The sequence below is a fragment of the Triticum aestivum genome, chromosome 7A, assembly GCF_018294505.1.
Source record: "Triticum aestivum cultivar Chinese Spring chromosome 7A, IWGSC CS RefSeq v2.1, whole genome shotgun sequence".
In the NCBI taxonomy this organism is placed as follows: Eukaryota; Viridiplantae; Streptophyta; class Magnoliopsida; order Poales; family Poaceae; genus Triticum; species Triticum aestivum.
The window spans coordinates 233646189-233660412 of NC_057812.1; the positions used below are offsets into that span (position 1 = coordinate 233646189).

The following is a 14224-nucleotide window of genomic DNA, read 5'->3' on the forward strand; positions in this document are numbered from 1 at the left end:
GTTTGTAGCTAATCTTGTCAGATATGCATGCATCTCTTAGCTAGATAGCGTCCATTGGATACGTACCTAGGTTAATTAGAGGAAAAAACTAATCATGCTTGCTTGATGCGTACGTGCGCATACCAGCGATGACATGCACACACGCGCTGTGCTCTCGCTGGTGAGGCTGCCGGAAGACGTCGAGCTGGAGATCCTGGCGCGCGCGCCCGGCTTTGCCGACCTCTTGCGGTGCGCCGCCGCTGGCTGAAGGGCGGCTGCCACTGCTACTCCCTCTTCGGAAGCGGCGCCACGGTGCGGAAGGTTCGCGGGTTCCGAGCATCGTCGACGCGTCGGGATGGCCGTCTGCAGCTTGCTCTTGGGCAGTATGTGCTAGCTAGAACGATTGGAATGCGTCCTGTTAGAAGTGCTCGTACATACTAATACTACTAGCTAGTAAACGTTCAAGCAAAGGATCGATTAGGGATTCAGGAAGCCAGCTCTGTATTACGGTGCGTGCATCGTCCAGAGCTTGGTTCATCGTTATTATCGTCGTCAGTTCATGGTCGCACCTCGTCATCAGAAAGTGTATTGCGTGAGCGCGCCGACGTGCATGTGGGAGATATATAGTGAGTGTGGTTGACTTCGTCGAACATCATCTAGGAGCAGCATCGACGCGCACGAGCACATGGCAAGCTCCAGTGACACAGGAGCGGTGCTACTGCTAGCGACATTACAGGTAGCACTCTCGATGCCCCCCTCCTCTTTTTTATCTCCCACACAGGAGCGGTTTAGGCCCCTTCTCTTCTCTTTGTGGTGACATACCATCACCAGAGGTAAAATTGTAATTGCACGTGCCAGTTAACACAGTTGGATGGAAAAATGGATGGAAATGTTAAATAGGGCATAAAATGAAGTTTGAGTGTCAAAAAGGAAAGAAAAATATTTTTTAGGCCAAAAAGGGAAACAAATTTAAAAAAAGGGCCAAATAAGGAATTCTCTCAACCAGATATGACGCCCCTGACCAAGGAAAGGAAGCACTTGGCTAGACTATGTACTTCATCATTGACAGCACGACCTTCGAAAATAAAAGTACAATTAAGTGCAATTACTTTCTTCTCTTTTTTGTGGGGTCCTCTATTTTCTGTTTTGGGAGACAGTGTCCTTTATCATGTTTTGTTTGAAATGGCCTAGCGAAGAAGAGGAAGCCAAGAATATGGTATCTAGGTTTGGGCCTAGCCGTGAAAATTAAAACCATACCACATCACGAAGAACAGATAGTAAGATTGCTCTTCCGGGCGTCCCTATGTCTCTCTTCACGCGAGATGCACGGGGGCTCTCGCATGAAGGCATTTGCAAGATGGGCCGGCCTAGGCACGCGGGAGCCACAATCTTGTTTTTTCATGTTTTTTGTTTTGTTTGTTGCTTTTTTTACTTTTGTTTACACTTCCAAATCTTGTAAAAAGATATATCAAAAACAATACTTTACACTAAAAAATTTAAAAAATGTTAACCAATCATTTGAATTTTTAATAGTTTATATAGAAAATGTTTACCATTTATACCAACTATGTATAAAAAAATATGTGTGAAAAGGTTGATCATGTATTTAAAAAACATTAATCAAGCATTTTCAAAAAAACGTTAAACAAGTATTTGAATTTTTTAATCAAGCATTTAAAAATTGTTAAATGTTTTATATAAAAGGTTGACCATCTATTCTTTAAAATTTAATCTTGTATTTAAATTTTTTTAACCAAGAATTTGAAAAATGTTAAATTTGTACGGGAAAATGTTGACCATTTATTCAAAAATCTTTATCTATATGGTCTTCAAAAAATGTTAAACTTGTATTTGAAAAATCTTAATCAAGAATTAAAAAGGCTAAATGTCTATATATAAAATGTTGATTATGTATTCAGAAAAGGTTAATCTTGTTTTTGAAAAATGGTAATCAAACATTTGAAAAATGTTATATGTGTATCAAAAAATGTGGACCAGGTATTAAAAAATGGTCGATCTTGTATTTGAAAAATGTTAAATGTGTATTACAAAAATGTATTAGATATATATACCAAAACGTGTATAGAAAAACAGTGACAACCAAGATAAAACCAAAAAATGATGTAAAATGAGAAAGAAAGAAACAAAACCAAAGAAAAGAAAAAAATCCAGAGAAAAACAAAAAAGAAACAAAGAAGATCGAAGAAAATAAAGAAAAACAAAAGAAAATTACAAACCAATAAAAACAGAGAAAGAAACAAAGAAAACCGGTGAAATGATAAAAACAAACAAAAATAAAAAAATCAGTGAGAAAACCGTCTCTTTTACCTCAAGTAGGTCGTGCCCTGCTGTTTTTACCACAAACTCGACACTTTTTTTTTAGCGTAACCACAAACATCGTTACCAACCATCCAGGAGACCTGGGTAGATCCCGGGTGCTTCCTTTTTCTTCCATTTTTTAAGTGTGCGCTAAGAGGATGGCCCGTTACTGTAGATGCTTCAGACGAGACCTTTTTCCGTCTTCGGCTGAAGTAAGATATAGCTCCCGCATGCTCGAGAAGGTAGTAATGGGCTGGGTTGTTACTGTAGACGCTTCAGGCGAGAGCTTCTTCCATCTCGCGTTGAGCGAAATATAGCCCCCGCATACTCGAGAAGGTTTTAGGCTGGCCCACTACTGGTATGCTACCTCCATTGGTTTCATTTCAATCTTTTTTTCTACTTTTTATCATTTTTCAAAAAAATCGAAATACATATCTTCTAAAACATGATTTACTTAAGTTTTAAGAATCATCCATCGTGCATTTAAAATAATGTTCATGCTGTGTAAGAAAATGTTCACTCATTTTAAAAATATATTTGTGATGTTTTTAAAATTTTAAATTACACAAGGTAGGCTTACCCAAGTCGGTGTAGATTGGAAAAAAATGTTTCTGTAACTGAAAAAAAAACTTCGAGCACGACGTAGGCTTGGGTTGATTGGTGTAGATTGAACAGTAAAATTCGTCCTTCACAATGCACTATTTGAGCTCATGTTTATTTGAATGGATTCTCCATCGATTTGGTCCTTCTGGCAGGAGGGTTCGAACGAGGGAGGTACGGTGCATCAGAGATGATCATCTGCATGGATGCATGTTGACTGTAGGTGTGGACAGCCTCTTTCCATGCAGGTCAGACCGAAGACCACTCTTCATCCACCAAGAGAACCATGACATCTCTTCCTCCGCAACGAGAAGGAGAAGAAGCTCTTCTTCCGTGACATGAAGGAAGAGTGTGTCTTCATGCTGGCAGTGAAGGAAGAGTTACTCTATTCCAGACAGGAATGACTGTGTATTAGAATTGAATAAAAAGTAAACGGGGATATAGTTTCGAGATTTATAAAATAAATATTTTTTAAAAAAATCTATCTTTCAATACATATAAAGTTCTTTATAACACGTGATGGACTGTTTTACAATGGGATGAACAGATTACAAATATGTGAAAAACATTTTTTTAGATACGTGATGAATATTTCAATATTGGATTTTTTTTGTAAATACGCTATGAACATTTTTAAATATGAGATAAACATTTCATAAATATGCAATGAATAAATTCCAAATATGGAGTGAATATTTTACAAATACCCGATGATTTTTCTGAAATACACGGTCATATATTTTTATAATTTTTTATGGGTATTTATAACTGTGCAGTGAATATATTTTTTTGAATACGTAATGACACTTTTCATATAAGCATGATCGTGATTTGTTTTAATTTTATGTTTATATATATATATATATATATATATATATATATACCCTTTTTAAAACTGCTAAATATTTTATTTCTTTTAACATATTCAATATTTCCAAAGAAGAAAGACAGGCTCACAACTGTAAATGGGCCTGAAACAGTCTTCAAGCCCCATGAGTTTACTGTTGCAGAGAAACACAATTTTTTACAAATATGTTATTTGGATGTATTATACATGAATATTGTAAGAAATGTTTTATATCCGGGAAATAACTTGACGTGTGTGCGAGGGAGAAAGAGGGAGACTCGTCTTGTTTTGGAGTTCTCCAATCAATTTCAGCCTTTTAGGCCTCTTTGTCTTTGGGTTAAATGATTTTCTAGAATTTGAATCCTATTTTGTTTTTCTATGAAAGCGTAGTATTGAGTTACTTATATGCACTCATTCTATACTAATCTTACATGAGCTTAAACCTTAATTTGTTTAATTCTGTGAGAAGTCCTGTGCACTTCCACACTATTTCTCTCTACCCTCTCTTCTATCCTTTCTCCTCAGTCTCTAAAATTTATATGTTTGTTTTTCTCTGCGGCAATCAAAGGCACATATTGCAAAATTCGTGTTCAAAAAGCCTATAAGATACTAAAAAATTGTGTTTGTTTTTCTCTGCATATTCAATGGCACATATTGCAGAATTCATGTTCAAAAACCCTATCGGATTCTCCTCGGAAAAAAAAAGCCTATCGGATTCTACGGTAGGTGACACTTAGTCATGCATCTTTCCTATCGTACGTTTTCAAATTCATTCGACCCAAAGAAGTCCTTAACATTAACCTGAAGATCATATTTAGAATCCCAATACTCATAGGTCTCTACCTACGTACGATCCAACGGACCTGACATGAACATTCTTATAGCATTCCAAACGGTTCACGCCGGTTGGGAACAAGGAAATGAACATCAATGCCAAATTATTGCTGGGACCAAAGCTGATTGGGAGTATAAAGACGTGCTGCACCTGCAAGGCCTCCCGTCCTCCTCCGCTCCATGAAGACGTACGTTGCTTTCACGGATCGGCGGACAGTAGCCGATGTTCCCTGACAGCGATCTGTTTGTCCAGATGAGATCGTCTCACTGGCCACATTCAGTGTGACCCCTACTTGCATGGATAGATGAAGGTGACATGCATGCCGAAGATGTACTTCAAAATTCCAATCAATTTCACTTCCTCTTTTGTCGATTTTTCCCGCCCACGGCAAAATCTACCAGGGCCCGGCCCGATCAATCTCCTTCAAAATATATTTCGTTGTTGGAAGACATTTTCCTTTTGTTCCTTCTCAACGGTATTGCTCGGCTATCCGCTGGAGGTTTTTTTTTTTTCTGAAATGGAACACTTGTATATTCCATTAAGGCTCGGTTAAATCACCGGCTATGACAACTCAAGTCTGGGCTTCATACAAAAGGAAGGAAACAAGGCATGCAAAAAATGTTTCGTTCCTCATTGCCTCCAGCAACACGGTACAATCAAACCCTAGTTGGAAGAACCACCATTCATTCAGAACGCATAAAACCATTGACAGATACAAACAAGTTCTCGCCCAAAAAAAAAATCTACAAACGACACGAAGAGAAACCACCATGTCCTGATCGTCGACTTTACTAATTTCACCACAAATTTCTCCGAGCCACGGGCATAAGGATCTGGGATAAGCCACGCACCACCTGGCATCCTGCACGTTACATTGCATCTTAGAATCTTAGAAAGTACACAGCAGTAAAGAAGAACAAATTGATCTCCAAAGTCATCGGAACAAAATCAATAAATAACATTAATTTTGATTTCAGTGGCCGTATCTAACTATTCTTATGGATAAAGTGCAATGGCTTATTTTTCTCTCGAGTACGGATATTCAGAGGGTTAGTCCTTTCTCCGCCACAGCATGACAAGGAAGATGTGTGCCAAAGAATGCTTATCCCTAGCGCAAATGAGAGTAACCATGTCAAGGGCCTCGGTGCCCAAGACAGCAGGACCTCGACTACGTAGTTCGTAGTCGCGGTGGATAGGAGCGCTAGGGTTTTTGCCTGGCTGCTCTATGATGCGGGAGGGGAAGATAGAAGGAAATAACTTTATTGCTTATCCCTAAAGGGTGCTAACTATCTGATATATAAAGGCCCCATGGGCTAATAACAAACTAGAAACCTATACGAAATAAACTAGTCTAGGAACTAATGTGCCCGGATCAGGACTCCTGTCCAGCCTGCGCCTTGCCTGATGCGGCCGTCGGCTGCTCCTGGCCGCGCGGCCCACGTCTGTAAGACGTGCCCCACATGACATCTCTCCCCCCCTCGACGAGCAGCTCGTCCTCGAGCTGAAAAGCGGGGTAGCGCTCGACGAAACTGTCAAGATCCTCCCATGTAGCTGACGAAGCTGCTTCACCCTTCCAGTGGACGAGTAGCTGGCGAACGCCGCGTGCTAGGCGCGCACGAGTCACGCGCTCTGGTTCTGGAACAGCCGCCCCGTTGTGGATCGAAGGCAATCCCGGCGGTGTAGTTGGAGGAATGCCGAAGAACTTCTTGAGGAGGCCCACGTGGAACACGTCATGGAGGCGCGAGCGTGCCGGAAGCTCAAGACGGTATGCCACGTCGTTGATCACTTCTGAAATGCGGTACGGCCCATAGAATCGTGGCTTGAGCTTGCCCCTGGTTGGCAAGTTGAGAGAGGACGCGGCGCGCTGTCGAAGGCGAAGCCAAACCCAATCGCCCACCTCATGCCGAATGTCCCGATGACGTCTGTCGTAGTAGGACTTATAGACCGCCTGTGCCTGTTGTAGACGATAGCGGACGTCCTCGATAAGTTCGTCGCGCTCAGCCATGCTCCTGGCCACTGCAGCCACCCGTGTGTCGCCGGGCTCGTAAGAGCGAATAGTGGGAGGGTCACGGCCATACACAAGCTTGAACGGAGTCTCTTGGGTTGCTGTCTGGTAGGCGGTGTTGTATATGTACTCAGCCCAGGGAAGCCACCGGAGCCACTGCTTGGGACGATCCCCGGTAAGACACCGTAAATACATCACAATGATCTTGTTAGCAGCCTCCGTTTGACCATCCGACTGCGGGTGAAATGCTGACGTCATGTGCAGCTTTGTCCCCGTGAGGCGCATGAGCTCTCGCCAAAAAGCGGAGGTGAAGACGGGGTCGCGGTCAGAGACCATGGACTGCGGCACGCCATGGAGACGAACAACCTCAGCGAAGAACACCTGTGCCACTGACTCTGCCGTGTATGGGTGGGCTAACGCCACAAAATGGCAATACTTGCTGAAGCGATCCACCACGGTGAGGATGACAGACTTCCCGCCTACTCGAGGAAGCGCTTCCACGAAGTCGATGCCGATGTCAGTCCACACGCCCGTGGGTACCGGCAGCGGCAGTAGCAGCCCAGCGGGGTGCAAGTGCTCGGACTTGTACCGCTGGCAAGTACCGCAAGTGCGGACGTACTCCTGCACCGTCTTGCGAAGGTTAGGTGCGTGGAAATCGCGGCGGAGACGATGCAATGTGCGCAGGACGCCTTCATGCCCATCATCGTGCACGGCACTGAGAATCTCCTGGAGTAGCGGGGATGACGGCGGAATGTAGAGGCGGCCGTTGAAAGTAACGAGGCCGTCGGAGAGCGCCCAAGGCTGTTGCCGCGCACCTGCCGTGATATCCTCCCGCAGTGTGACGAGCGCCGGATCAGTGGACGTCGCTTGCCGGAGGCGATTGATGAAGTCGAAACGAGGCCCTGAGACCGCCATGATCGTCGTCTCCTCCGTGTCACGGCGGGAAAGTGCATCCGCCACCGTGTTGGTACTACCTGCCTTGTACTCCACCGTAAAGTCGAATCCCAGGAGTTTGCCAACCCAATGATGCTGCGGGATGGTGGCCAAACGCTGGTCAAGCAGAAATTTGAGGCTGTAATGATCCGTTTTTACCACAAACTGACGCCCCCATAGGTACGGCCTCCAATGGCGAATCGCGAGCACCAGGCCGATGAGTTCCCGTTCATACGCTGCCAGGGAACGGTGACGTGGCGCGGCTGGCCGGCTAAAGAAAGCCACCGGGTGGTGGTCCTGAAGAAGGACGGCCCCGAAACCGTACGTCGATGCGTCACACTCGACGATGAACGGCCGTGTAAAATCCGGTAACGCGAGGACGGGAGCCGTGGTGATTGCCGTCTTGAGGGTGTTAAAAGCTGCTGCCGCCTCCGGCGACCAAGAGAAACCATCCTTGCGAAGGAGGGCCGTCAGGGGCGCGGCAACCACGCCAAAGTCCTTGACAAACTTGCGGTAGTACCCCGCAAGGCCGAGAAAGCCCCGAACCGCGCGCGCCGAGCGTGGTTGCGGCCAGTCCGCCACTGCCTGCACCTTTTCCGGATCCATGGCCACGCCTGCAGCGGAGATGGTGTGACCCAGGTATGCGATTGATTCAACGGCGAACGCGCATTTGGAGCGCTTGACGAAGAGCCGGTGCTGGTGCAGGACCGTGAAGACGGTGCGCACATGTCGGAGATGGTCAGCCCATGTCTCGCTGAAAATGAGGATGTCGTCAAAGAAGACGAGAACAAAACGGCGCAGGTATGGCCGCAGCAGATCATTCATGAGGGCCTGGAACGTGGCCGGCGCGTTGCAGAGTCCGAACGGCATCACCAGAAACTCGTAGAGGCCGTCATGAGTACGGAAAGCTGTCTTCGGGATGTCCTCCGCACGCATCCGCACCTGGTGGTAGCCGGAACGTAAATCGAGCTTGGTGAAGAAACGAGCGTGCCGTAGCTCGTCGAGGAGTTCGTCCACCACCGGAATCGGGAACGCATTCTTGACAGTAATGGCGTTCAGGGCGCGATAATCGATGCAGAAGCGCCAGGACCCGTCGGCCTTGCGGACCAGCAGTACCGGGGACGAGAATGCGGAACAACTCGCACGGATGATACCTTGGGCGAGCATGGCGGCGCACTGACGCTCCAGCTCGTCCTTGTGCGCGGCCGGGTATCGATACGGACGGACGGCCACCGGGGCGGAACCAGGTAGCAGGGTGATGCCGTGATCGCGGCTGCGGGGCGGTGGCACGCCGGAGGGGTCGGCGAAGATGCCGTCGAACTCGGTGATGATGGCGTCCAGGAAGTCGCGGCCGCTGCATGATTTTAGGGCTGGCCCGTCCGGTCCTGCAATGCCGTGCCAGCACACCCGATGGCCCCGCCGCCAGAATGTCATGGAGAGGGCTCGGAAATCCCACAGGATCGGTCCGAGCGACGCCAGCCACTGCGTGCCCAGGACGATGTCGTAGCCCGCGAGCGGCAAGGCGAGGAAATCCTCCGCGAACTCCTCGTGGCCGATGCGGAAGGGCACGACGCGGTACGCGCCCTGGCACGGAACGCGCTCGCCGTTGGCCACCGTGACGCGCATCTTCTCTGTGGTGGGGGGCGGTAACGTAGCACGAGCGGCCGCCTCTTCGGCGATGAAGTTGTGGGTGGAGCCTGAATCGATCAGGGCGAGGAGGGAGACACCTCCGAGAGTAATCTGCATCTGCATGGTTTCACTCGTGCGCACGCCGGCGATCGCGTGGAGCGAGATTTGAGGGTCGGCCCGCGATGCATCATCAGTGGCGGAGGCCGCGTCGTCGTCGTCGTCGTCCGGCGCTAAGTCGAGGAGAAAGATGCGCTGGCACACGCGGTTGTGGCCCCTGCCAAACTTCTCGTTACAGTTGAAGCAAAGGCCCAGGCGACGGCGTTCCTCCATCTCTGTCTGGGAGAGACGCTTGATTGGGCGTCCGTCCGGCAGATTGTGGCCCTGCTGAGGTGCGGCTGGTGGGGCCGGAGCGGGGGGCGCGAGGCGTGGTCCTGGTGTCGGCAGGATGCCCTTCTGTGGAAAACGCACCGGTGGCGCGGCGGAAAGCGCGCACTGGTCGCGCAGCTCCAATTTGCGGGCGAGGCTCATGGCGACGGCGAGGGACTGTGGGTTATGGATCTCCACGTCGAGGCTGAGGGGTGGCTGGAGTCCCGCGGTGAAGATCTGCACTTTCTGTGTCTCGGATAAGGTGCCTGCCCGGGGAAGGAGTGCCTCAAACCGCTCCTGGAAGTCGACGACGGACGTCGTGCGTTTGCACGCCATTAGTTCGCCCAGCGGGTTAGCGCGCAGCGGTGGCCCGAAGCGGAGATTGAGCAGCTCGGAGAAGCGGCGCCACGGAGGTGTGCCCTCGTCGCGCTGGACCTGCATATACCATAGTTGGGCAGGACCCTCGAGATTGTAGGACGCCATCCACACCTTCTCCTCCTCGGCGATCCGTTGTTGATGGAAGAAGGACTCGCATCTGTTGATGAAGGCGAGCGGATCAGACTTGCCGTCGAACTTGGGGAAGTCCATCTTCTGGAACCTGGGCGGCCGATCATTGTGGTGCTGCCCATCATGGGCGGCGGCAGCGCTGGACGAAGAGGAGGACTTGTCCTTCTGGAGTGCGGTGACGGACGACTGCAGGGACGTCACCGTGGCCGTCAAGGCCTCGATCATCTTAGCCAGATCCGCGGTGGTCGGTTCTGCCATGCCGGAAGTGACCGAGGCGGCAGCGGATTGTGGCGATGTCGGGGAGCTGGGCGCGGACACAGGGGGGAAAGCGGCCGGCGGATGGAGCGTGGACGAGGAGGAGGATCGCCTGGAACCTGATACCAAGTTGTCAAGGGCCTCGGTGCCCAAGACAGCAGGACCTCGACTACGTAGTTCGTAGTCGCGGTGGATAGGAGCGCTAGGGTTTTTGCCTGGCTGCTCTATGATGCGGGAGGGGAAGATAGAAGGAAATAACTTTATTGCTTATCCCTAAAGGGTGCTAACTATCTGATATATAAAGGCCCCATGGGCTAATAACAAACTAGAAACCTATACGAAATAAACTAGTCTAGGAACTAATGTGCCCGGATCAGGACTCCTGTCCAGCCTGCGCCTTGCCTGATGCGGCCGTCGGCTGCTCCTGGCCGCGCGGCCCACGTCTGTAAGACGTGCCCCACATGACAAACCATCTCTGAAGTATCCAATTATTCTTATGAATAAATCTGATGTAATCTAATCATCTTGATTCTACAACAGAAACCCGAACCATCGAACCATTGTCGAAGGGGAAGCACCGGGTCCATCACAATAGAAACATTTCTGATGCAGTAAACAAAGAAAACATTTCTGGAATTCTTCACCTACCTTCAATCGATCATGTCAGTGTCTATCCGGTCATGCTTTCTTTTGTTGGGCCTGGAGAAGAAGCAGAACTGAGCCCAATTCTTCTTGGCCTTCGCTGGCTGTGGCTTTGTAGTTTTCTTGGCAGCATATTCAGCCATGTACTGGACGGCAGCCTATAAAACATGACAAGAATAAGTTAAAACCAGTCACTAAACTACGTATCATCCACGGTGGATAATTGAAAATAAAGGAGAGTTAGCTAGAAATCACCTGAGCTCCCTTTAAAGCTATCTCCCTTGGTGGCACCTGTAGAGGATTCTCTTCCGCACGAAGCACACGGAGATGCTGCAGCATTCCAAAAGAATCTGGAAGCACCCTAATCTGATTATTGCTTATATCCAACTCCTCCAGCATCTCAAGGTTGCCAATAGAGCGAGGCAGGGATTGCATGTCAGCAAAGTTGTTCCCGACATTCAGTTTAACAAGAGAAGTGACAAAGCAAAAGTTCTCTGGAATCGACTCAAGCTCATTGAAGCTGGCATCGACCTCCTTCAGCTTAGTGAGAGATGCCATTGTAGTTGGAAGGCTCCTGATATTGTTGTACCTCACAGAGAGGATCTCTAGAGATTCTAGCTTCCCAACAGCCTCTGGAAGAGCCTTCAGGTGATTATAGCCTGCCTGCAATTCCACCAGTGAAACACAATGACCTATTGTGTAAGGCAGCTCATCAAGGTCATTTGTCTCAATCAGTAACTTCCTCAATCGTGTGAGGCTTCCTACTGAATCAGGTAGTGAGACAATATGGTTTGCACCCACGTCAAGCTCCTCAAGATTCGCCAACCTCCCAATACTAGAGGGCAGTGATGTAAGCTGATTTCCCCTCACATCAAGGCAAATCAAGCTGCGAAGATCCCCAACTGAGTCAGGGAGTTGAGCTATTCGATTAGCATGAAGATCCAGCTTGGTCAAAGAAGAAAGCTTCCCGATTGTTGGTGGCAAAGCCACAAGCCGATTCTCCGAAATATCAAGGGTAACAAGCCCAGTGAGCTTTCCAATTGAATCAGGTATCCACTCAATCTGGGCCATGAGTTTTCCTTTGAAGTTGAGTTCCCGAGCGCCTTTCTTCGCAGCCACTTCAATCATGCTAGCTAGCTTAATGAGGCTAATTTTCTCCTTATCATCTCCTGCAAACCAAATCATCAACCAACCAACACATGAATAAATATGCACTTTCTTTTGAAAGAAATCAACATGCGCATAATTCCAGCTCCAATGTAGACAGGGTTCAATTCATTTCCATTTACAAAGTATCGATTGGTCGATAACTAAGAAACTTACAACCAACCAATCAATCAATATGCACATTATTTTTAATAACAAAATCGGTATGCACATAATTCCAGCTCCAAAATAGAGAGGGTTCAGTTAATTTCCATTTACAAAACTAAGAAACAACACAAGTTTTCCCAGTTTATAATTTTAACTCATAGAAACACATAATAACTTGCATGACAGTGCACCTAAACACTCAATTTCAGCACAATTTTGGCATATAAAGCGAACTTAAAAAGTAGAAAAGGCTCACCGTAACTGTCATCCAGTCCAACCGCCGCGGCGTTTGCGGCGGCAGTTCCTCCCGGTTTACGTGGACTCGCTGCCACGAGTCCGCCGTCCCACATTGGCGCCTTGGCCTTCTTGACGTAGCTGTCATCCATGGAGACACGCCCCATGCTCGTGCCCACAGTCCTCTCCGCACTGAAGCCGTTGGTGACCAAAGAGGAGCGGCCCGCAGCAGGCAACGGTCCCGCTGATGAGGCCGCCGACGAGGATGACGCAGCACCGGCGGCGGCGGTGGAGGTGATGCGCGGCGCGGCGCCGGTGGAGGTGGACGGCACGCACTGGGACGCCCGCTGGATGAGGTCGTCAAAGAGGGCGTGCAGCGCGTCGAGCTCGAGGATCCGCGTGGCGTCGCGCTTCTGCTCCCGGCACTGGAAGCCGGCGAGCGCGCGGTGCATCTCCTGGGCGACGTAGAAGAGCTCCTCGGGCACGAGCGGCGACCTCCGCAGCGCCTCGACGGCGTCGAGACGCGCCCGCTCCTCCCGGTCCGCGGCGCGCGCGAGCGCCTCCGCCGCCTCCACGTCGTCCAGCGTCGGCCGCGCCGGCAGCGAGCGGTGCAGCCGCGTGATCTCCCCCACCACCCCCTCCAACGTGCCGAACGCCGCCGCCGCCTCCATTCCTCCCTCTCGGCTTCCCTCTCTCTCTCCCTCTCTCTCTCTCTCTCTCTCTCTCTCTCTGCGCGCGGTGCTCCACCCAAAAGCCCAAGAATTCAGATCTCCACTCCGCAGGCGCCTGCTCTTTATGTGCGCGCCCGCCCCTCGCCGCTGCTCTTTCTCGCCATCGCCAACTGCTCGTCACGTGCCGCCCGTGGTCCGCTGCCCGCCTGCCCCTCCCTCCTCCACCTCGGATGCCCTGAGGATAAGAAGAACAACAGGTGTGTAACGCAGATCAAAGCTTCGACCCCCCGCGAGAAAAAGCAGAGAGAGGGAGAGCGCGCAACTTTCTCGCGGACGCCCCGGTAAACCAAATCCAACAAGGCCAGGCCGGCAAATTCCCAGATCACAATGGACACCTACCTGCCTGCCTGCCTTCCGAGCTCCGACCGACGGACAGACGAAACGACCCAGGCCAAGAAGAGCTCGCCGGCCGGACACGCGCGGCGGGCGGTAGCGGGATCGGGGAATTGGGCGCCGTCTGCCGTGGGTTCTTCTTGGCGTGGCCCTGGTCTCTTGGGACTCTGGGGAAATGAGAAATGGGCAGCACAACTCCAACTCCACTCTTCACGATGGCGTGGCTTCCATTGGAGCCTGCCTCTCGCCTGGGGATGAGAGAGAGAGAGGGAGAGGGGCTGCTACTGCTGCTGCGCGCTATCCTATGCCTATCTCGGCATTATTATACCGCCCGACTGGATCCACTTCACTTCATTTGCCCCCCCATGATTTTCCTTGGAGAGAAATTGAAGAGAAAAGCGAAAAGCATGCGGCTTTTGAGCGATCTTCGCTTGATTTGGCTGCCCGTACCTCTAGGTTTCAGATGCGCCGATTAACACCCGTGTCGTACACTTGTTTATAAGGTAACAAAAATGATCCCGTGCTGATTTTTTTACTAGTGGCGGTTACGCGACGTGGTAAGCTGTGATTATCAGTGGTCAGAACCAGCGCACACGTCACAAAACCCCCGGTCCCCGCGGAATCCTTCGGTAATCTCACATTCTCGTGCCAAAGCTTCCATAACAGAACCCGCCATTCACTCGGGGGGGGGGGGG

General features: G+C 49.6%; 1 protein-coding gene across 2 annotated transcripts; it reads right to left on the bottom strand.

The window, feature by feature from the left end:
- Positions 1 to 5093: 5093 nt before the first annotated feature.
- Positions 5094 to 13966, bottom strand: LOC123151265 (plant intracellular Ras-group-related LRR protein 4). 2 transcript variants are annotated; one of them, XM_044571004.1, is made up of 5 exons: positions 13536 to 13963; positions 12488 to 13371; positions 11173 to 12086; positions 10924 to 11075; positions 5094 to 5442 (listed from the first exon to the last, which is right to left on the bottom strand). In XM_044571004.1, the coding sequence occupies exons 2-4, from the start codon at positions 13134 to 13136 to the stop codon at positions 10926 to 10928; spliced, it is 1713 nt and encodes a 570-aa protein (XP_044426939.1). In that variant the 5' UTR covers positions 13137 to 13371; positions 13536 to 13963; the 3' UTR covers positions 5094 to 5442; positions 10924 to 10925. The 2 variants fall into 2 exon arrangements, 1 of the variants encoding a protein (XP_044426939.1); XR_006475590.1 differs by lacking the exon at positions 5094 to 5442 and adding an exon at positions 5449 to 5711 and having other exon boundaries at positions 10749 to 11075; positions 13536 to 13966.
- Positions 13967 to 14224: the final 258 nt, after the last annotated feature.

What these genes read in the sequence shown, in the direction of transcription:
- LOC123151265 (XM_044571004.1), bottom strand. Translation starts at nt 13,136, where the DNA reads ATGGAGGCGGCGGCGGCGTTCGGCACGTTGGAGGGGGTGGTGGGGGAG. An exon ending in TGGACTGGATGACAGTTACG is followed by an intron (nt 12,087 to 12,487) that starts GTGAGCCTTTTC and finishes TTTGGTTTGCAG; the next exon opens with GAGATGATAAGGAGAAAATT. An exon ending in TAGCTTTAAAGGGAGCTCAG is followed by an intron (nt 11,076 to 11,172) that starts GTGATTTCTAGC and finishes CATGTTTTATAG; the next exon opens with GCTGCCGTCCAGTACATGGC.